Source organism: Pterocles gutturalis, unplaced genomic scaffold (assembly GCF_000699245.1).
Source record: "Pterocles gutturalis isolate BGI_N339 unplaced genomic scaffold, ASM69924v1 scaffold49651, whole genome shotgun sequence".
Lineage (NCBI taxonomy): Eukaryota > Metazoa > Chordata > Aves > Pterocliformes > Pteroclidae > Pterocles > Pterocles gutturalis.
The window spans coordinates 623-22,697 of NW_010102453.1; the positions used below are offsets into that span (position 1 = coordinate 623).

General features: G+C 35.9%; 1 protein-coding gene across 1 annotated transcript; it reads right to left on the reverse strand.

The window, feature by feature from the left end:
- Window positions 1-635: 635 nt before the first annotated feature.
- LOC104470970 (neurobeachin-like) lies at window positions 636-18,411 on the reverse strand (the record flags this gene model as incomplete). The annotated part of the gene is made up of 6 exons (XM_010086116.1): window positions 18,325-18,411; window positions 16,669-16,861; window positions 14,633-14,704; window positions 12,287-12,442; window positions 11,203-11,373; window positions 636-737 (listed from the first exon to the last, which is right to left on the reverse strand). Coding segments are annotated over exons 1-6 (781 nt in total), but the record flags the coding sequence as incomplete, so codon positions are not given.
- Between the last annotated feature and the right edge of the window lie 3,664 nt (window positions 18,412-22,075).

The window sequence follows — 22,075 nt, forward strand, 5'->3', positions numbered from 1 at the left end:
TTTTGAACTTTTGTATTAGTAATTGTTGGATACTCTGGATTCCATCATAAGTAACAGGGAGAAAGTGTGAACAGATGGCTCAAAAAATTTAATAGAAGAGAGGTAACAAAAAACCTGCAAACTCCTGATTATTTGGAATACACTACAAAAAAAATCTACTGAGTGAAATGCTGTCCACTGATCCAAAACCAAGCAAATTTATTCTGCTTTCCTTGCCCAGGAGAGTGAGGTCAATCCCACAAACTTCCAGTTAATTAAGATCAGTGTGGAGAACTTGGAGTTGGCCCTTCCCTAACTACGGGTCTCTATCAACAGTTTCTTCAAAATCAGTAGATGTCATTATGAATTATTGTCTACATTTTTAACAACTGCTCTTCCAAATTTTTGGAAAATAGTAGCACAGGCTGACCATTGGAAGGAAAAATCAACTTAATTTATGTCTAAACCTCGTTAAGTCCAGATAGTAAGTAATAAAGTTCAGAGTAAGCTGCTGCAGATTCCCCCAGAATTACAACACATCTTAGTAGAGGAGACTTTGGATAATTAAAGTATATGTGGCTTGGGGGAAGACTGAGAAGTACCACTAAAAAAGCCTCTAAAAATGTTAAGACTTAAATCATAAAAACATTTCTGACCTTTAGCACCACTGATAACGAGTCCCAGCTCTGCACAGACCGACACACAGACAACTTCATGGTCGTGACCAGTTAGAACAGCCCGAGGAGCTGGATAGTCACCTGTTAAAAAAACACAAGAAGAAAAACAACAAACCAAGGAAACAACAGAGGAATACTAAACCAGAATTGTTTTAACAACAAAAGAACTTTGCTGTAATTTGCCTTAAATCAGTAAGCATCAAAGGAAGGTGCAATCTGCCTAAATATCTCATACCTAGGCTTCTGGCCAAAATACATTCAGATATCATTATGTTTCCTATGTGCAGCTTCCCAATGCATTAATCTATACATTACCAAAAAGCAAACTTTGGTTTAGAAATAATGGACTGTGTGCTGTTTACAGTACACAAATGATGACAATCCATCACTGATTTATGACCTAAAAATACCGAAAATGTATATTTCAGAAAAAGAACACACAGTGTGTGGTATTAAAAGCAGCCATAATATAAAGATCTGCTATTGAACTTATATGCTTCTGGAGGTCTGCTAGGAACCTAAACAGTAGCACGAGTTGAGGATGTTGCTACATAAATGATCATAACTTGCTTCATGAAACTGAGGTGAGGAAAAGAGAGGAAGAACAGCACTGTACTAGAAAGATACTACTGTTGCACAGACATTACTGATTCAGAGACACATTGAATGTTTATAGATTAAAATTATACGTAAAAATGGTTATGGGTATACATCATTTTATATATATTACTATGGATACCTATGCCATTTTTATCACATTTAATTTATTAGAGAGTAGGATAGATCACTCTCTAAATATTTATTTTTTATATACAGGAGCGAAATGCATTTTATTTTGGGTTCAAACAAGTGGGCATTTATGGAGTGTTTATACGAAAAATAGCAACATTTCTGTTGTTTCTAATAATAACAGATGCTGATAGCTTAACAGTAAAACTCCTATATGCAGTAAGGCTTTTTCAGACAAAGAAAGTTAAACAGTAACAAAAATTTAGCAACTTGCTAGATAACACAGACTTCATTTGATTATATTTACTTTGTACAAATGAAATATAGAAAATAGGGAAATTCCAAAGGACTGGAGCTCTGCCAGCACAGTTCAAATACTTAAAAAGGATGAAAGAAATGACCTAGGGAACTACCGATGAATTACTGTAACACTAATCCTATGCAAAATAACAAAATGGTTAATCCACAGTTCTGTCAACAAAGAACTGGAAGCAAAAATCTCATTAATGCCAGTCACCATGCTGTACTGGAATGGGAGTCTTGTCAAGCAAGCTTTTTATCTGTTTTTGACAGGATGACAGGTATAGTTGATAAAGACGGCTATGTTAAAATGGTCTCAAGGTATTTTTTTCAAGACATTTGCCTTGTGTAATACAATGTTTTGATTTAAACCTGTTTTATATGGAACTGACTGGGGACAAGGTGGATGGTACGCTGGTTCAACGACTGATCTTAAAATTTTGTTGTCCATTGAAAGGCATCTACTCTGAGCTACACAGAAGGATATTGTAAATTAGGATGTCCAGTTAGGAGCCAGGAATTGATTCTTGACCAAATACTAACCAATAATATTATCTAAAGGATAATATAAAATCTTTGCTGGTACGACATGGTTATATATAAAACTGATCCAAAGATTCATGGGCAACTGTATAATGAAGAGAGAAAGACATTATTACACCATTCTCTGCATTGCCTAGTTAAATAAAAAGGTAGCAAAATGCGTTTTATTCATTTTGAACATGGCCAGGTGGAAGGTTGGTAATAGTTCCTGGACAAGCATGAGCTCTGCTCACTGGAGAGGAGATTCTGTTATGGAAGAAAGTGAGACAGAGAAGGATTTATGGAGCTAGAAAGGAAAAATTCCCTTAATATTAACTTTCAATGGAACACCCTAGAATAGCAAACAGGAGCAGAGAACTATCTTTCCGCTGTAGACCAGAAAGATTAAACTCTTCTATGCACATTTACAGAAATGAGCTTAAAGGAATGTCACACAACTGACAGAGAGAGTAAGGTAAGAGGCTGCACAGTGCTTAAAGTCCTTTCTTCACTGCACAGGCAGCAAAGCAGTGGCTTGACCATGGTAGCTGGGAGTCACACGCATAAAAGACGTCCAATAACCCAGAAATTGATCTTGAAGCTAATGGCACAATCAGGTCCAGTGGGTGAATAGCTGCACGCATTTCAACCCTGCAATAAAACACAGTGTCCTAACTGGAAAAATAGATAACATTAAAACAAATTAACAAAAGGGAACTACTGGAGTAGCTAAGCAATATGGCATGGGTTTCTCAAAGATATACATTAGGAATGGAGGCTTGGATAGGCTTGTGGGTCAATTAATTTAGTCTGTTTTAGATGTAGACACTCACATCATATAAACCTGTTAATAAATGAATGAAATGGCTATCTGTGTATGTGACTTGGAAGGATGTTACAGACCTTTCCTACTCTAAGGGTGAGAAATATTCAGATTTTCAGTCTAAATTTATTCCTGTGTCCCTTGTATCTCTTTGTTCTTGTGTCAGCACTGCTCTTTAGCTTCAGGTCCTCCTCTCTTGTGTTTTTGCCTCTCATGTACTTACAGAATAAATCAGCCCTCTCAGTCTTTCCTTTTGACTCTGTTAAACAAATCATAAACTTCTTGGAAGGGGCAGGCTTGCCATTTCTTAGTCATCATAGTAATTAATTTCTATGCCTGTACAGCTCCAAGTTATTTCTTAAAATTTTGGTAGCCAGTACTGTATATAAAAATAGTTCTTGAAATTTTAGGGTGAATCTACAGTATTTCTTGCCAAACCCTAATGTCTCCCATCACAAAATTTTTATTAATTATTCCATGTATTTTACTATCTTTCTGAACCAGATGAGAACTACCAAGCATGGATCTATGGCCTTCAGTTTTGGACCAAAAGGTACAAGGTGGGTCAATCTACCTAATCTTATAATTTCATTATACAGATACAGTAACACTTTCCTATCTCCAATGGAAACAGCTACCCCAACAAATCCTAGTTTCCCAATACTTAATGTTGTCTGCAAGAAAAGAACCTTTCTGGTCTGGAAACTGAAGATGTGAACTGAAAACTGGGCTTTACTGCTAGAGAAGGATAGATAGTGGAGGAAACAAAGAAAGATGCTTTTTGTATCTCATCAAAGATTAGCTATATTTTGAGATTTAGATTTTTATAATTTCCCCATCAATGTTGCTGTGGAGAACCCCATCTCCTTTGCAGGTTTTCTTTTCTCCAAATGTGTAACAGAAAAGTGGAAAAAAAAAAGCAATTCAATTAGCTTCAGAATTTTCCACTTTTTTTTTTTTTTTTTTTTTTTTTTTTCCCTGTATGTCTTCCTGCAAAAAAGAGGAATCATGCTCACAGGTTATCTTGGCTTAAGTTCTGATTACAGAGGTGTATACTGTAGTGTCATCAGACTGCAACGGCAAATGACTGAAATTAATAGATGGCTCAAAATCTATTAAGGGAGAAGAAGTAATGCAATTTTCAAAAGGATTGTAAAATGAAACTGTAAAATGTCAGAATATGAAAAATTACCATACTTAATTGACTTTTTGATTTATAAAGCAACATGCTTATAAGAAACAACTGCCCTGAAACACAGATCTTTGAGTCCAGTTTTTCAGTAAATACAAATTAATGATGGAATATCATTATTAGGAGTAACAGTTTGACAGTAATCGAGAATGGGATTTTCCCCTTAGGGCTCAAACAAAAAATTATTCAGTGATATTTTCTACAGGAAAAGCTGTGGCATAGGGAAGAGAACCTCAGTCATATTACATTTTATTACTAAGCACAGAAGTGTGAACTCAGGAATCATTCAAAATCTAGCAAAATATTCTGTCACTGTCACATCACCACTGATAGATGCAGCCAGAGGTCAAAGGCTGCAGCTCTGAGGGAACTGCAGGTGAAAATACCCTACCTATGAACTGAGATACCATCACTGTAAACTCCCTGTAATTTCCCCAAAGGGGTACCTTTGAACTGAATTACTAGAGGGTAGAAGGGAAAAAAAAAATCATCTGTTCTATTTCTAAACAAGAAAATTTTTCTACAAAGTCTAAAATAATATACATCTTCCCTTCTCTCTGAAAAATATAATGCTTAATGCTATTGTAAAGTTCCAGAACAAATGGTGCACTTGCATGGTAATGAAAAAAAGAACAAGTAAGAGAAGAGTCAGTGTTACTATTTCTCTCATACTGTCCTTTTCCAGGAATTATGTACAGATTGCTATGGGGACACATCTAAGCATCTTCTCTATAAAGAAACATGAAAGCACAAGGCAAACTCCAGCTTCCATTTAATCTCTTACTTTGATGGAAGAAAGTAGAATGCTATAGCTGAATTATTTGTTGAAAACAATTTACTCTACTATTTACTTTACTATTAGCACTTTTGAAGGGATACTCTCCAGAAAAAAAAAAATCTTAGAAAATACTCTGGTTTTCATGGAAGTGAAAATGTCATACCCCTTCTTGCATTTTTACTGTCAGAAAAAAATATCATGGAGTTTATTGAAAAGATAAGGCTATGACCAATAAATAGTAATACTTCAAAATAGGAAAGAGCCAATAACAACGTTCGCAACACGAGGGAGTAATGGTTGTAAAGAAAGATTGCTGACAAAAAAATATTAATATATTCAAAATATTCTCACCTCTGGCAGAACTGGTTTATTTGCTGAGGTATGTGAGCAGCATTGTATATATCTACAAACAATTCACCTAGGTGAGTGGACTTTTAGCTATCTTGCACCTATCTAGACTGCAAAAGGAAAAATACAGTGGAAGGGGGGAGAGTAAGGATTTGCAGCTTCTCTTTCTATTTCTTCCACTAAATTGCTTTGGGAACTTTGGCAAATTGCTAAACTTCCTGGTGCTGTACAGCTCCTGTGCGGTATACAGCAAAGCATGGGCACAGACCTCTGATGTTAAATGCTAGATAAAACTGTGATTAGTTCAGATGCATTATTACATTTACCATTGTGTAGTAGTCTTAAGAGAGAGATATACCAGTAAAAATTACACACTGGTTTTCAAAGAGCTTCTACTCTGGCAGAATAGTGCCCAGATACCGTATTTTAAAATTCATACCTAAAGTGTCCAAATATACAAGTACTGTAATAACTCTTTAAGCATGCAAAGCGGATTGCATGTGTGCCAATGTGCTCACACAGGACTTTCAGACAGATGTCCAGTCCACTTGGTACAGAACACACCAGTGGCTATTTTTAAACTGCTGCCCTTTCAAGGTTAAGCTAGGGCATGTTATAGGGTATTAAAATGTAGAGGGATATAAAAAAATACGTGAATATTCTGAATTCAGAATAATTATTATATCAAGATAGAAGATTGCAAAATCTGCGATGTGCACAAGTTTAATTTGTTTCCAAAATATTTTCCAAAGTATTTAAAAGTTCTGTCTCAAAAATGTTACCTCTATTCTCTCTTTGTGACAGGCTTAAAAAACAAAAATTGCAGGTTAACTTCACAAAGATTCTTTACGGTAACACATACCTTCCCTTTCAGGTATATAGAGAATACACTCACTGGAATGGGATGAATTGCTAGCATCTCTGAGGATTATGTTATAATGCTAAACAAACCCAAGTTAGGGCTGATAGACACAATATTTTCCAATGGTCACCACAGCTTCCATTAGAAAAAGCAGGGTTAACTCTGACACCTCTTGTGACCATTCTCTTGGAAACTACAATAGGTAATGAGAAATGTCAAGTCCCAAGATCAATGAAATTTCAGGCTCTAGGGAAAAAACAGGAATAGCACTGATCCTTTTAAAGAATACCAGTCAGAGGGTGAATGTAAGATATTGCACAGAGAGGCTCAAGAGGACAAGCGGCCAAGTCCAACATACTTACCTGACGAAAAATTCAATCAGCTTTTAGCACAAGCTGCCTACCCTTCCTTTCTCTCATGCAGGAGTCTGATTCCAATTAAAGTGTGCAAATTAATTTTTATCACTTCCAAATTAGTTTCTGAATTTGTGTCTGTTTCAGATGAAAGCATCTGTCCCTCACTTTTCTGCCGTTCTATCATCCACTTTGGTATCTGTTCAAAGACTCAGAGATAATTCTCATTTTCAAAGTCACTTGTTTGAAAGAGCCATTCAATAAAGCAATCATAAAATATAAAAATAAAACAACTATAATGATACATGTTGAACTCCAGGGCATATCTTTTTGCTCCTTTTTTGTGATGACTAATACAGTTGCTATGTGAGAAGAAATTTGTATACAAATTAGCTCTCACCTAAAACAAATCCCTATATAACATAACAGAAAAAAAACCAACCCCAAACTGTCAAACTCCACCACAAGAATTTTTCTATTAAGTCTTCTAGAACTGAAAAGACTGCATTTGCCTGATCACTTCAAAGAATTAAAATAAGCAAACTATGTCCTTTGTATGTGGCATCTCTTCCTAAGAGAAAACAGATTCTTTCAACTGTTCTCTCAACTGCAGCAGATTTATATAATGTCGTCATCAATTTAATAATGTGTAGATTCAGATTACCTATTTCAGATGGGCAAATTTGGCTTAGAAAGTAGGTATCTGACCCTGGCAGGATGACTAAGCTTCATTCAGCTCAGTATTCTTCCCAAAGGTGGTACTTATCTAAGCCAGGATAAAGGGGGAGATAAGGGGAGGCTCAAGCATACATAAAACACAAAAACCTGCATTCAACTCCCCTTCAGCCTAAAGGATTTCATGCCACTTCTGCCACTTTCCAGCAGCATCCCCAGGCACCAGTGTCTAGTTTAGGCTGGAAAAGGACATTTTCTATCACTGCTACTGAGGCTTTTGCCATTGCATAGGCATGAAACCAATTTTTGTTGGACCAGAGAAAGTAAAAGTAAGGAGATGATTTGCCCAACATACACTGTTGAAGGTATGCAGTTTTGGTTCTTGATTTTTTTATTTACCTCTATTTTTATCCAGTCATCATGTCACGTAAGATCCATAAACGTGCAGAGAGAAGAATTTTGCTTTCCATGAAAGCTGGAGGTTCACAGGGGGCCCCTCCCACATTAATTTATAGCCTGATAGTCACCATATCCTTGTGGACATGGGAATGTAGGCTTGAATTCCCCTAGTCTCTGGAGGCCAAGAATTTAGTCTCCCACTTCATGGCCAAACATTATAATCAGAAGGTTTTTTGCAAGCTATTTTTGAAAGCTACTCCATGTGTAACACTGTATTTAAAATCTGGTAAAATGTCAGTCTTCTTAGAGCAATTGTGAATAGTGTCAAGACATTGTGAAAAGTGCAAACTGAACCAGAAACTCCTTTTTGGTACTTACTGTAGAATAAAGGTGATAACTTAATAAACACATTGATTGGAACAATTATTTTAAAATCATAAAAGGAAGTTCACCATGCTCTCGTAGGCAAGTTTTCAGCTACTGAGCTGGAGCAGCCACTTGCAAGAGTCTTATTCAAGACATATTTTTCTCCATTCTCCTCAGAGCTGGTTTTGTACTTCCCACAGACAAAGCTGAAGTCCCCCTCTGAGCACATGCCCATACAAGTATTTCAGCAGAACCTCTATGTGAGTCCAACAGGTTAGATTATTGACATATGTGCTGTTTAGTAAAGTTTTTATCTAACTCATGGATCCTGGAATTTATTTATTTAAGGAGTTTACTCTGACAATTTTTTGCCCCAGAGTATTTCACAATAAATTATTGTAATTGCTATGTTGTCTAATGAAATAGTATCTATATTATTCTATACAAGTGTTAAACTACATAAATTGTTTAGGACTGGGGGCCTGCTTTCCCTCCCCCCTTAACATTTTCTAAAACAACTAAAGTTCCTTTTGGTAATTGGATGCATTGAAGCTGAAATTGATAATTAACTGTCCTTCAGCTTAAAAGATCATTATAAAGTCAAGCATCTAACCCAGATAATTACTATACCTGACATTTTTCTTTGAATTCTTCACCTTCTTACAGTCTGTGATATAAAATACCTTATCTGTGTCTCCAGATGACAGCTTTTAAAAAAACTAATCCTTTTTTTTTTTCCCCTGAAAATAAAATCTACACCTTTCTGGAAGTTCATTCCAAAGATGTTAACTAATTGGATTTGACCTACAGTGAACATCTCACTTTCATTTTTCCTACAAGGTAGATTCTAATCTTCTACCAGCAAGTCTAGAAGAGTAGATTAGGAAATACTTCTTTACCACTTTGGCAGTTTAAACCATGTAAAACTTGAAATATATTTTCATAAGGATTGTTGAGAATGTTTCACTCCTGAAAATTAGTATACAGGGAATTAGTCATACAACAAGCTATCCTGTCTCTTCATGATAGGGAACAGCATCTAGGAGCTATTACTACAGCAGAAAGATTTAGTAATTGTAGAAGTTTTAAAAGGCAGAAGGTGCTTCAGGTATACAATCACTAACGTGACCTGTCCTTACTGATGTATATTCATGAAAAGTAAAAGTAAATGTTAATATGTTTAAAACATATGAAGTTCTGGTTACAGTAGGGTACTAGTACACAATTAGCATATTCAATTTAACTTTAATCCAATGAGTACAGATAGCAATAATAGTGATGACATCACTCCTCCTCAACATGAGCCTTCAGCATGTCTTTACCATTGAGTAGTAAGAAGTTTGATCAGTATATTTGGAAGCTAGCACCACAGACTTAGCTGTTTAATCTTCCTGGGTGCTGCTACCAGTACCTGTGAGGTTACATTTGCCTGGACATGAACGCAGCACATTCTCTCATTAATCTCACTATAAGGCCTTTTCTTCAGCAAAACAGTGCCTTATCTGTATACAGGTAGAGATAGAGAGCAAATCACGTGATTGTTTTTTGTTTTCATTGACTTCTGTCAGCCAACTGACAGACTCTTTTCATAAAATTAAAAGTTCTCCAAGGCAGACACTTCCAAAGTTATGCAACTGAGATATTAAGCCTGAGATTCCAAAAAGTGCCACTTTTTTTGCATTCAGATATGTTCATGATGACAAAAAGGTATCAGAACTAAAATAAATACATGTGCAAGAGAAGTGGAGTGGTTTGTATCAGCCTGTCAGGAGATGTTAATGGCAAGTCCCACATTGTCAAAGGAAGTAAAGGAAGGGTCTTACATTTTGGATGCAATGAAAGGAGCAAGCTCTTACTTTTTTCTGACTCTTAGCAAGCATAGAAATTACTAATACTTGATATGAATCACACAGGCACTCAAATAAGCAAAATGGCATCCAGCCAAACAGAGTGCCTTGACATGAAATTTCTTTTCAGACTGAATTTCTCCCTTTCTGAAAATAAAGTGCTAAAAAAGCCCTGGAATATACATAAAATTAGAGAAATTAGTTATGGAAACACAATTTTTTTCCCCCTGCCCTCCATTCTCTCTCAGTTATAAACACAAAAGAAAGGTGAGAAAGTGAGAGTTTTATCTGTCTGCCCTGTGCTCTGCTACAGACAAATGGAAGAAAATTAAAGCACAATAAAAAATCTGCTGCTGCAAAATTAACGAAATATTTTCTTTGTAACAAACAAAACCCTTTTCTACCAGACATTCAGTTTATGAAATACTTTCACTTAGATGTCTGTAACTGACAGGTCTACAACTGCCTCCAGTCACTACTTGAACCAGAGATTAAAATTGATAGTGATGGATTTTTATGTGTTTATCTTAAAAAGCAATATCCTTGTGCTAAAAATAATAATCAGAATTCAGAAACTGCTTTTAAAGAAATGGATTTAGTGTTATACAAAAGAGCTACAGTATATGGATAAAAGTTGCTCCTGTCTTTAGCTGTGCTTACATTTCTGGCTTGGGTGAAGGGACTTTGTAAACCAGTAGTGCACCCTAAGTGACCTCTTATATAAATTTATATTATTGTTATTATTGTGTCCCCTTCACTCTGCAAAGTACTGATAGTTAGTCCCCTGCAAATGAAATGTAAACTCTTCCTGACATTTCATCTTTTTCTATTTTTATTCAGCCACATTGCTTCTCCAAAGGTTTGCTTGCTATAGAAAGACCTTTCTCAACAATACTCATTTAATTCCATGGCATGTGAGACATTCCTTTTTGTAAAAGACAAGCAGCTGATACAGCATGCGGTAGCACAGAAGAAGTAAGTTAACATGCCAAAAAATATATCTGGGGAAAGGAAAGTCAAAATATAGTGATATACATCCTGTGACTTAAAGGCCATAACCATCTTGTTCTAGTTTATGATGACATGATGCTATAAGTGATAAAGGCAATTATGAATTTCAGAACTACTCCCATACTATTATCTGTTACCATGCACAGACAGTTGAAACATTTTTTTTGGCTACTACTCAATGAATTGCTTTGCACGTAGTGCTCTTATACCGACTTTCAACCTGTAAGTTCAGTAATTGATACTTTTGGTAATACCTTCTGAAGCTGACATAAGAAATGCTAAAAATGAATAGGTGTGGCAGAGGACCTCTGAGGAAGGTGTTTTTTACAGGATATACTTACTGCTATTTGGATTGTCACCTATAATATGATGTCGGCCACTCCAGTACCAAAGCAGCAACGTAGCATCACGAGACCCAGACACGATGTAGCAATCACCACCGATATAGGACTCTGATCTGGCAAGGCAAGTCACAACGTCCCAGTGGCCAAACACAATCTGAGTTAGTTTGCCTGGTGGGAGTGCAAATTGATACAAATTCAGTTTTTCTAAGTACTGTCAGCATTTAGAAATCATTAACTAAACCATTAACAAATATTCAGGTCAAATGTAACTTTTGCCTCATGTCCCTTAATTAGAGTTCACTACATGCTGCAACAAGATTAAAAAATCACAAAGAAAAAACTTTTTTTGCTATTTTTTATGTCCTTATTGAGGGCTGTGCTCTGCGTCAATCCGTAGCTTAAGCCTTATCTCTGAAAATCAAGTCAGTGCTGCAGTCACTGAATACCAAGTGGAGTTACTGCTCCCTCAGTATTTAAGCAATGGTGTCAGAACACTATTTGTGAATTTCACCAATGACATGCATAAGACAGCACATGAACTTTTCCATAATGGTGCTACATTATTGTATTAAAAATGTGCATTTGTTCTATGTTAATGTCAAACTAAAGTTTACTATGATCATCACCTCCTTTTTATTATTGCAATCAGTTTTCAGGAATATACTGAATCCTATTAGGCTAAGCAGTCAGTCAAAGAAACGAAATATCAGTTCCCAGTAGCAGGCTATGCAACTTTCTTATTACATTAAATAGAGATAAAAACAATACAGCCATTAAAATATTGTAACAAAAGTTTTGGATGATCCTTTTGATATTATCAGTTCACTGAATAAAACTGAATATGGTTTTCAAAAGTTGCCACTAACAAAACTGTATGTCTTTCAGTTCCCTATTATACCCCTTTCTTCAAAAAAAAAAAAAAAAGGCATCTTAAAGCTATTATGCTGAAACAATAATGAAGGATTTTATAAACTTCTCTATCATTTATTGAGAGATAAGCACGGGCATTAGATACGGTAGTATTAAGACAACTGTCCAATTTGTGACCTAAGAAGAAACAGGCATTTGTATTTAGGGTCACCTGTTTCTGTAGAATAAACTCGAAAGCTTTTGTCCCAGAAACCACAGATAAGAATGTAGCGATTATCTGCTGTGACCACGAAGCAATGTGCATTGATCTGGATGCTCTGATCCACAAGGTCTGTGATCTGCCGTTTGTTCACACCAGAGTTATTGGCTGTAACAAAATGCAAAACACATTTTACAAGTAAGCCATTCCAACACCTTCCTGTCATCCACTTACAGGAGAAAATGAATACATTTAACTTTCAATGAACTGTGAATTTGTTGTTGAGTAAGCATTGTGAATATGAACATTTAGAGCTGTCTATACGGGTGTCAGGAATACAAAATTATTGTGAGATTTCTGGTTTCCCTTTGAATAAGACAAAAGATTGTACGGGAGACGACAATTTCTTATAAACTCCCTAATGCCCTGCATAATACATGGTAACATTTTAGTGCTCTGCTAAAGTACTCTCCAAAACCTTATTGAACTAGGGGAAAGTGATGGAAGTCCATTTAAAATACCAATATAAATAAAATATTAAAATACCAAGCTAACAATACGGCAGAAAGTCAATTATTGCTCGTTGGTACCTCTCCTACAGAAAATATCCCAGCTTGTGTTGTGTGACCTTGACATCCCCCATACATGCAGACTCTTAACTGGATCAAAGACACAAGGATTCAACCAGTGAAGCAACTTAAATTTCATGTGCTTTTTTTAACATTGTCTTCTCATCTACTCCTCAAGCCGTGGGCCCTAATGTTAAGAGAGCCAATGCCACCTCAAAATTCCTCCAGATAGAGGGAAAACGAATGGTTCATGCAGAATCCCACCACCCTCACTATCATATGGAGCTGTTAGGAAGGACTGGGAGTAATCAGCTAATGTGTAATATTTACGTTATTTACACAACTGACAGTATTTGGCAACACAATAAAGGTGTGTTCCTTTTCACCTAATGTTAACTTTTGAAAAGTTTAGGATATAATCTTAGTTAATTATCTACGCTCCCTTTATACCCACTGGAGAGAGAGAGATTTTGTTTCACATGGCAAGTCATATCTCGCTGTAATAGCTGTCCAAGTGCAGAAAACTCCAGAGGACAGTTTCTCTTTCTACAGCAGCTATGGAGAGAATTTTGACAACTACAGCTAATTGAAGTTCGGTGAGAAAAAACTCACTCTGAGAGACGTGTTTCTCCTACCATAGGAACACAACTTAATGCAGATAATAATCTGAAATTTCTTTTCTCCCTATTTTTGGTTATTCCCCTTAAATTGCTCACAACTGCATGAAATAAGAGACTCAACAACAACAAAAAAAAAAAAAACCCACCCTATTTTAAATTTGCTTGTATAAGTCAATACCATGTTTGTGTCCATTCCAAGAACACATATTTAAATTACCAGACCCTCTATATCCATCCACTGAAAGACAATGAATAACAATTACTTAAATTTCCAGAACAGGTGGGCACAGTAGTTGTGCCCTACCTTTTGAGAAGAAAATCTGAAGAGAAAACCATTGTCATTATATGAGCAAATGAAGCATACAGAATGAGAAAGCTAACTCTCCTGAGGTACTTGCATATAAATCTTTCAGCTGCAAATATTGACACAGACGAAAAAGGAACTTTTCATCTGGAGATGTTTAAAAATGCATTTTTTTCTCACCAGTGTTGCAAAATGGGCTCTAATAACGTTCCCTATCCACAATTTCTGTCTCAAAAATATATCTACTGCAAAAAACATAAGTAACCACAAAGCCAATAGTTGCAATTAAAGAGAAATAATGACCATTAGGAATACAAGTTCTGCAATCTATCTAACAGTTTAAGCAGATGTTATTTCTCAAAAATACTTCATTTTCTCAAATATTTTTGCATTTAAAAAATACAATCATGTGTCAATTTAAAATCCTGGCTTTTCTTTACTAATTTAGTAATGCCAACTAAAACAATCCTAATCATAAGTAGAATGAAAGAAACGGATCTGCATCTGCACTGATATGCACAGTGCTAGCTGGAAGACATAAAAATATGTGAACTCTACCAGACCCTCACATTTTATTTTACTAATGTGACCTGATAAGAGAACAGAATTATAAATATGGGCTGACAATGTAACTGACTTAATTGGTTGTTTCTTAAATACCAATTGCTGGTGATGTTAATAACAAATAGCACTCATGTAATTCATTCAGCATCAATAGCTACTGCTTTTAGCTCTCCAGGACTGGTAAGAATAAATATTTTCCTATCTTCCCTGTTAAATGAAGCATAATATACAAATATAGCTTAATCAATAATTCTTGAAAATGCCTTTTTCAAATATATCGCTACATGTTCACTTGACATACCAATCAATGGATCCATTTCTATTGGAAGATGGTGGGCTTGATCCAAAGAATATCCTGGGGCTCCCCGAAGGCCTAAACATGAAAAGAAGAATAAAGCACATAGGAACCTTGTTGTCTACATTTTTTATATGATTTTTCTAGGTTTAAAACTGCATTATAGGATTTTATATATATAAAAAAGTAACTTATTACTATTTCTTGTTCTATGAATCTTTTAAGATTCCTTCCTCTGTGCTACAGAAATACGCATTTGTTAATTCTTCAGTTATGTTAACAGTAACTACAAATGTATGAGTGCTAATTTCATAATGATTTCTGAAGCCACAAATGTTCATTAAATAACTCATTTAAAATAGTGTAACAGAGAAATTCTTTATATTTGAGCACTGGGTGAGATCTAATAATAGCACAGAAAGAAAAATAATTGGATTAAACATTGTTATGAGTTTCTTATACAGGGAAACCTGTAAGTGACAGAAACTTGGACCTGTTCATGGAATTATCCGGAGTTTTCATCTGGGAAAGTGTGGTCTACAGTAAATTTGCCACAATTATCCTTATTGCTTCTATCTTGAGCAGTCCTTAAGCTGTTCATCAGCAGCTCCATATTTAGTGTTATGTGCTCTCACGCACGGATAGCATTGCTTTGGCTCTTCTGAGCACCTTCCCTGTCATATAAATCATGATGGCCACTACTGAAAACATAATTTTTGTCAGGAACTTCATGTTGCACAAGAATATCCTCCATAAGAGACAGAGAGTTCTGGAGACTAAACTCTAAGTGCAAACTGATGACTGAGATAATTACGTTCTTGGGCCTTGTGTGGCTTAGTTCATATATCTAACTCTACTGCTTTCAGTAGATCAAAGATAATGATGAAAGCTTGAAGATATCCTGAAGTGCTGTGTTTTATGATGTCTACTTCAACCCCCAGTTAGAAGGAATTGCACTGAGAGGGCACTTGTTGTCCCATTCATTCCTTTAATTATTCCTTGTAACACCAGTCTTTGGACAGTCTTATGAAAAAGAGGTGGGATCTACTTCACCTGACTTGGATTATTTATTGAGAAGATGTTTACATTTAAGTCCATTGGAGGTAGACATCAAAACTAAATCTCGAAAACCCCTCTGCAGCAGGACCTATTTTTTCCAAAAGGTTCTCCTGGATGCAAAGAGGGGAGGACTTTTCTTTTTTTTGCTGAGTCCCTACAAAGTTCCTGAGTCAGCTCCTGAGTCACTCTCAAACACCAGGTACCTTCTTGTTTTTCCCAGGTGGTAAGAAACCTTCAAAAGTTTCCAGATGCTGCAACACAAGAGTTATCACAGCAGGAAGCTACCTTTGAAAACAAAACCTGTTAATTCTCAAGCAGGGCAGTAGCTCAAGGCCCCATCACCTGTTTAGCCACCCCTGGGACAACCTCACAATCTACATGTCCAGGTGAGGAGACGGGACAGTTCTAGCAGCAATATGGAGAGGTGAGCAGAGGGGCTAGAAGGGAAATTTGGAATGACCTAATTGAAAGGTCTTTTGGGAGGGAATAAGGAAATTTCTCTTCAGAATACTTCAGTGTCCAGCCGCTTTATGTTTGCTTAGGGTCCCACATTACCTGACAGTGACCCAGGGGAAGGCTGATGACAAGCTCCTGGACAGACCTGAAATCTCTCTCAAGCAGCAGACAGTGACGTACACTCTCTAGCATGCCAGTATGTGTTCCTGAAACCTGGGACATATTAATATTGGCTGTGTCAAGAACAGCAGCACTCCTGAAAACCATTATATCAAAGGCTGATCCTGATGTAACCACAAATCGATTGTCTGCCATGATGATGCGCTGCTGTTAGGGAGACTGTTTCTAGTAATGACACCAGAGAACACACAAGCTTTGATTATTTGACACAAACCAGAAAAAACTGTACGTTTTTGCTCACAGACAGGTGAGTGACATTAACCCACATCCAGCTAAACTGCAATCGAAACTAAAGCTTCATTATTAAGGTCTTCAGATTTGAATGAAACAAGCCTGTGAGAACCTACCTACTGTGTTGTGCCACCGATTGACTGCAAACAGCCTGCTGCAGGTGACAGTCACCACGGCAGGAATGGTGAGGTGTGGCAGTGTGTTGGCTGCCACATGTGTGACAGGGGAATTTGATGGGAACTTCAGCACCATGATGACATCCTGCTGCATCTGATCTTTAAACATGAGGGGGCTCTGTGGAAGGAAACACTGTTGAGTAGAAAGGAGAAGAGAGAAGAAGAAAACAGAAGGGATAACACAATTAGTGAGGAGGTCCAAGGGAAAATGAGGTTAAAAAAGAGCAGGCAAGCATGTGCACATACAAGGAAAACAAAGCTACCTGTGTATCTACACTAGTGATGGAGGAGAGCAAGATCAGAAGCTATTATCAGATCATCACACGAGGACAAGTAGACAATAGGTATGGCAAGGGTTATCGTTACAGGGCGCAAAATTAGACGATCAGCATTAATTCATATACAGGAAAATGTAAAATTATACAGCAGTTCATATTAATACGATAGAAATATGAGTCAAATAAAAGAGTTAATTAATCAATACATCACAAATATAAATGCTACAAACTAAAATGGTTGAAAAAATAAATTTTAAGAGGGAGCCAAACTCACAGATATTTAATTTTTCTTAATGAGTTCTTTATACGAAATACAGCACTTCCAAACTTAGACAATTTAATCCTATGTAAAGCATATATTTTTTAGGGTGTCCGTAAGTATACACCTACAAGTGACACAGCTTTTTGTACATGGACAATAATACTAAGTACTTTTTTTTTTTCAACCACTGTTATAACAAATAGAATTACCTCTAGAAGTTCCAGTAATACTTTCTACTTATCACTTTAAATTGTTATTGAAAATATATTATCCATATCTTAACAATATAAAATAAATATCATATAAATTTGACATCTACACAGCTAACGTTTCCAGATCAATTTCCACTTTTGCAGTGTGCAACTAGATAGAATGATTTCCGTACATAAAATGATTGAAACTACTGCACATATTACTGTCGATTTACAAAACTTAAAAGAAAATATATAGCTCTAAGCATTTAATCAAATGCACTGAGGGGCACAGCGATCTGTCTCTTTCTGTCTGGCTGTTTTATATAATTTTTTGCAAGAAGCACAAAGAATGCTTTAGGGAATTAAGTTTGGAGTTCAAACTGAAATTCAAAATATACATTGCATTCTCACAGGAGAACAGGAAGAAGGAAGGATTCCAGCATGATTTGAACTCCAGTACTTCATTTCTGTCAAGCAGGTATTGTTCATAAATCAGCTCCTAACAATGCATCCTTTAAACCAAAACAAAATAACATGCTCACTCTAAGAAAAGCCTGCAGTCATTCCCACTATGTGCAGAAACAGGAATGTAAATATGTATTTATCAAGCATATTATTTATGAAGATAGGGCCTTTTAATACAATATTAGGCAGGAAAAGTCAAGGAATCTAAAGGAATCTAAAGCTATTCGAGCCTCCATCTGTCTCTGCTAGCACACTGTGAGCTGTTTCTGCCAGGAGAAAGTATGTCTGCATGGACAAAGAAGGGCATTAAAAGTGTTGCTTAAATCGGTATTTTATGACCTACTAAGGATCCTCAGGTTCAAAGGGAATGCACTCCCGGACAGCAGTTATGTCTCACCAGGTGCATGGCGGAGCTCCGAGGTGGATGGGGCTCAATGAGCAACTGTGATGGCGTCTGTCCAAAATTCTGTATCTGTGCCTCCATGGCCTGCAGGCAAGGGAGAGGGACTGTCATGAGCAATATGCATCAAGGAGAGAGGTCAACACACTGTGTGACAATGCAGGCATATCCCAAGTCAGCCATGAAAAAAGTCCAGAATATTCACCCGGTGCTCTCCTCCCAGGCTGCAGACTCATCCAAGTGTTAGTATTTTGTAGACAAGCTTTGTTCCTTTCAAGCATGCTTCAGTTAACCAACTAACCATTCTCATTTCCAGTAACTGGCATTACATGTGAAAATGTTAACCTGTGAGGACATGCAGTTCAGGTCTTGAGAGAGGTTTTTTTGCACTAAAAATAACATATATACCTTAATAAAGTCCTTTGTAAGGAGGAAAGTATGAGGGTCTCTAATAAAATAAGCCTCTGGAATCTTAAATGGGGGGAAAGAAAAGCAAACTGAGGAACAAAATTCATGTAAAAATATAATGAAAACAAAAGAATTACTATTTCAACAACAACATTAGTAGGTTAAAACAAAAAAATTCCAGAAACAAATCTTACCAGGTAAATTCAGACCAACATAAAAATCTTTCCAAGTTGTACACATTCACTGAGTGTTCATTTCATGCTTAATTTTATTGTATTTTTTCAGGAGCTTCCAGGCTTCACAGGTTTGAAATGAAAACTTAGCAATTTCAATGCATTCTTCAAGACTTAAATCTACTTTCAGAATAAATATGGAATAATTTGATAGGGAGTAGAATACAGCCCATATACTGAGATGCTTCCACTACTAAAACAGTTCATTCAAACAAAAATATATTTAAGGTATATTCTTAAAAACTTTGTCAAAAGATTGCTGCTTGTAAAAGAACACTACTTATTTTTCAAATAGACATGTACTACTTTATTTGACCTTATAAAATAAAGAATAAAGTGTTCATAGAAACCTAAACTGGCAGATTCTGAAATGCACTGTGCATTATGTACCTATATATATATTGTACCTTGCACTACTGACCCTTAATATTTTTCTTGCAAGCTCTATGAATTTTTCATTCACTACCACACAAGAAACATGAAAAAACACCAAAAACGTTACTATCTTGGTAAATTATGTTATTTCTTTCAGACATAAAATGGTAAGAAACACAATAAATACTTCATGATATGGAAGAATCTTTTAAATCTACATATTTTGTAATTCTTATAAGCCAATCTGGGTTTTCCTCTTCTTCACAGCATAGATGCCAGAACAGATCTTAGAGAGAGATTTCCTAACAGGTCACTAATATCTACCATGCTTGAGGCCCTATAACTTGACATGTATATAATGGAATACCACAAACAAACATTTGGTGAAAAAGAAATTTCATTCAAAGTCCAGTCAAGTGGCTGAAGGAATTTCAATGGATGGTAACCCTAGTACATTTGATGCTGTAATTATCCCAGTACAGGTGATTTCTTTTTTGTTGACTAATTCAAAGTCTCCAAGGCACAAAGTGTTTCTTGGGAACTGATGAGTATCTTGTGTTTCATTAACATACTTTAATTATGAATTATTTTAAATCACAGTGTAATTTTATACAAAACCAATGCAGCTGTGTGGGTGTATGTGTGTACACGTCTATACAGCAGCTATCTGTATGTAGCATATTAACAGTATCTCTACACGCTGTGTAGATGGCTTAACTCATGCAGACACTTTTTATAAAGGAATATAAAATTCACTGCAAGTCAAATCAAAGGTAGTATTTTCTGTGACATTTGGTACTCTACAACAGATTTGTTCGGTGGGGAAAATGGAAGGAAATTATACTTGTGTGTGAATTTAATCTTCAAAATGACAAACATTATTATCGACAATATTAGGCACTGCATTATATATGTTTCCATGTAGGTCTGTCAATAGTAGCTTGAGAAAAGTAATTTCCATTTTTATTTTTTTAAATAATTATCAAGGTTAATTTAATTTTAATTTTTGAAAAAATTCTGTGTTGAAATAAGAGTGTGAATTATATTTGTCAGCAATACTGAACAAAACCCAGCTCTTCCTCTCCCACCCTTTATAGTGATCCCTTAAATGATACTTCTGTTCTCTCACAGACACAGTGAAATTAATCTCGCTTTTTTATTTTTTCAGTCAGCCCAATTCTAATTTACACATTTACTTTTAAGTTGTCCAGTCTTGGCAAATTCTGATTTTTTGACTAAATTCTGCACACATAAACTTTGCTGGCTTTGCCTTCCAGTTCAGGTAGATTTATGATAGTAACAGAGGACAAGAAAGAGAAGCAGAATACGATAATAAACCACCATGAATTTTTCAGATGGTGAGGAACGGACACTTATAACTGTCAAAAGGAACTGTTATTTTACAGCTGAAGATGTTCTGGTAAATACTCACTTACATGCTTTACACGCCCATAATTTAAAACATTTAAGGTAATGCCAAATCCTTCCCTAACCAGAACTAATGCAGAATCAAGACCTTGATATTCAGGGAATACGGAATATTTTTGCTGGCTTGCACTTACAAAGACCACTGTCTCTCCCCCACTCCGTGGACAGTAATGTTACCCTTTTCTTTCAAAAATACCATTTGTAAACCTGACAACTCTTGGAAGGGTTAAAGAAACTGAACAATGTTTCTTTAAAAATACTCCTAGTGTTCAACTACTGCACTGAGGCTGTAGCCTGCACAACACCACAGCTGTGCACAGCTACAACTGGTATTCCTCTCCAGAGCCCACAACACTTAAAAAGGACAGAAAAACCTTGTCAAAACTTACACAGAAGATAAACATAAGCATACAGAGATAAAGTGACTGGCCCAAGGATATTCCTAATGCTGCCTCTTATCAGATGACTTGACACAAAATGAAATGCAGGTACAGAACAGATCTGTGAATAATAGCGTAATACATTGATTTGTTTACAAGAGAACTCTGTATCTGAAATTAATCTGAAAACTGGTTAAGTGTACACTGCAGTTTTTCTTGAACTGCAAATCATCAAACTTTAGATTTATTTAATGTTCTTAAATATTTCATTCTAAGTAATCAGTTCCTTTTCTCACATCAGATCTCGAGTACTGTGAGTAAAGTGCTACACCACTCCCTGAGACACACATTCTAGTCAATTTAATACAAATTTCAACAAAATAAAGTTTATTCTCATTTCACCTTCGAATGTCCTTCATGTAGAAACAATGTAAGCTTGGAATTCAGCGGGTGCCAGATTTAATGCTTTTGGAACAGCAAAATGGCAATTATATTAGTTTTCACTTTCTTAATAAGTTGTTGCATAAAAGTTATTTAGTGAGCTGATTTGAGATTCCCTACTGTTTTTAATACACATAAAATGAGATTTGTACTCCAGACACTTCAGGGACTATCTGTTAAATGGGTCCTAGGTTATTATCTGATAACCATAGGTCAGAACAAGGAAACAAAAAATATCTGAAAACTTGATGGCAATTCAAAGCTTAAAATGAGTTGATCTCACACATCCTAATTTATGCAATCAAACAAAACACAACTTCATAGCACTTAATATTGGCCATTTTTTTGCCAAGAAATCAATACATAAAATCATACAATCTAATGAATGTTCATAGCCTTAGTTACAAAAAGTGATACCCTAAATATATTTTGCTCAAAGGAAATCATAGAATGATAGAACGGTTTGGGTTGGAAAGGACCTTA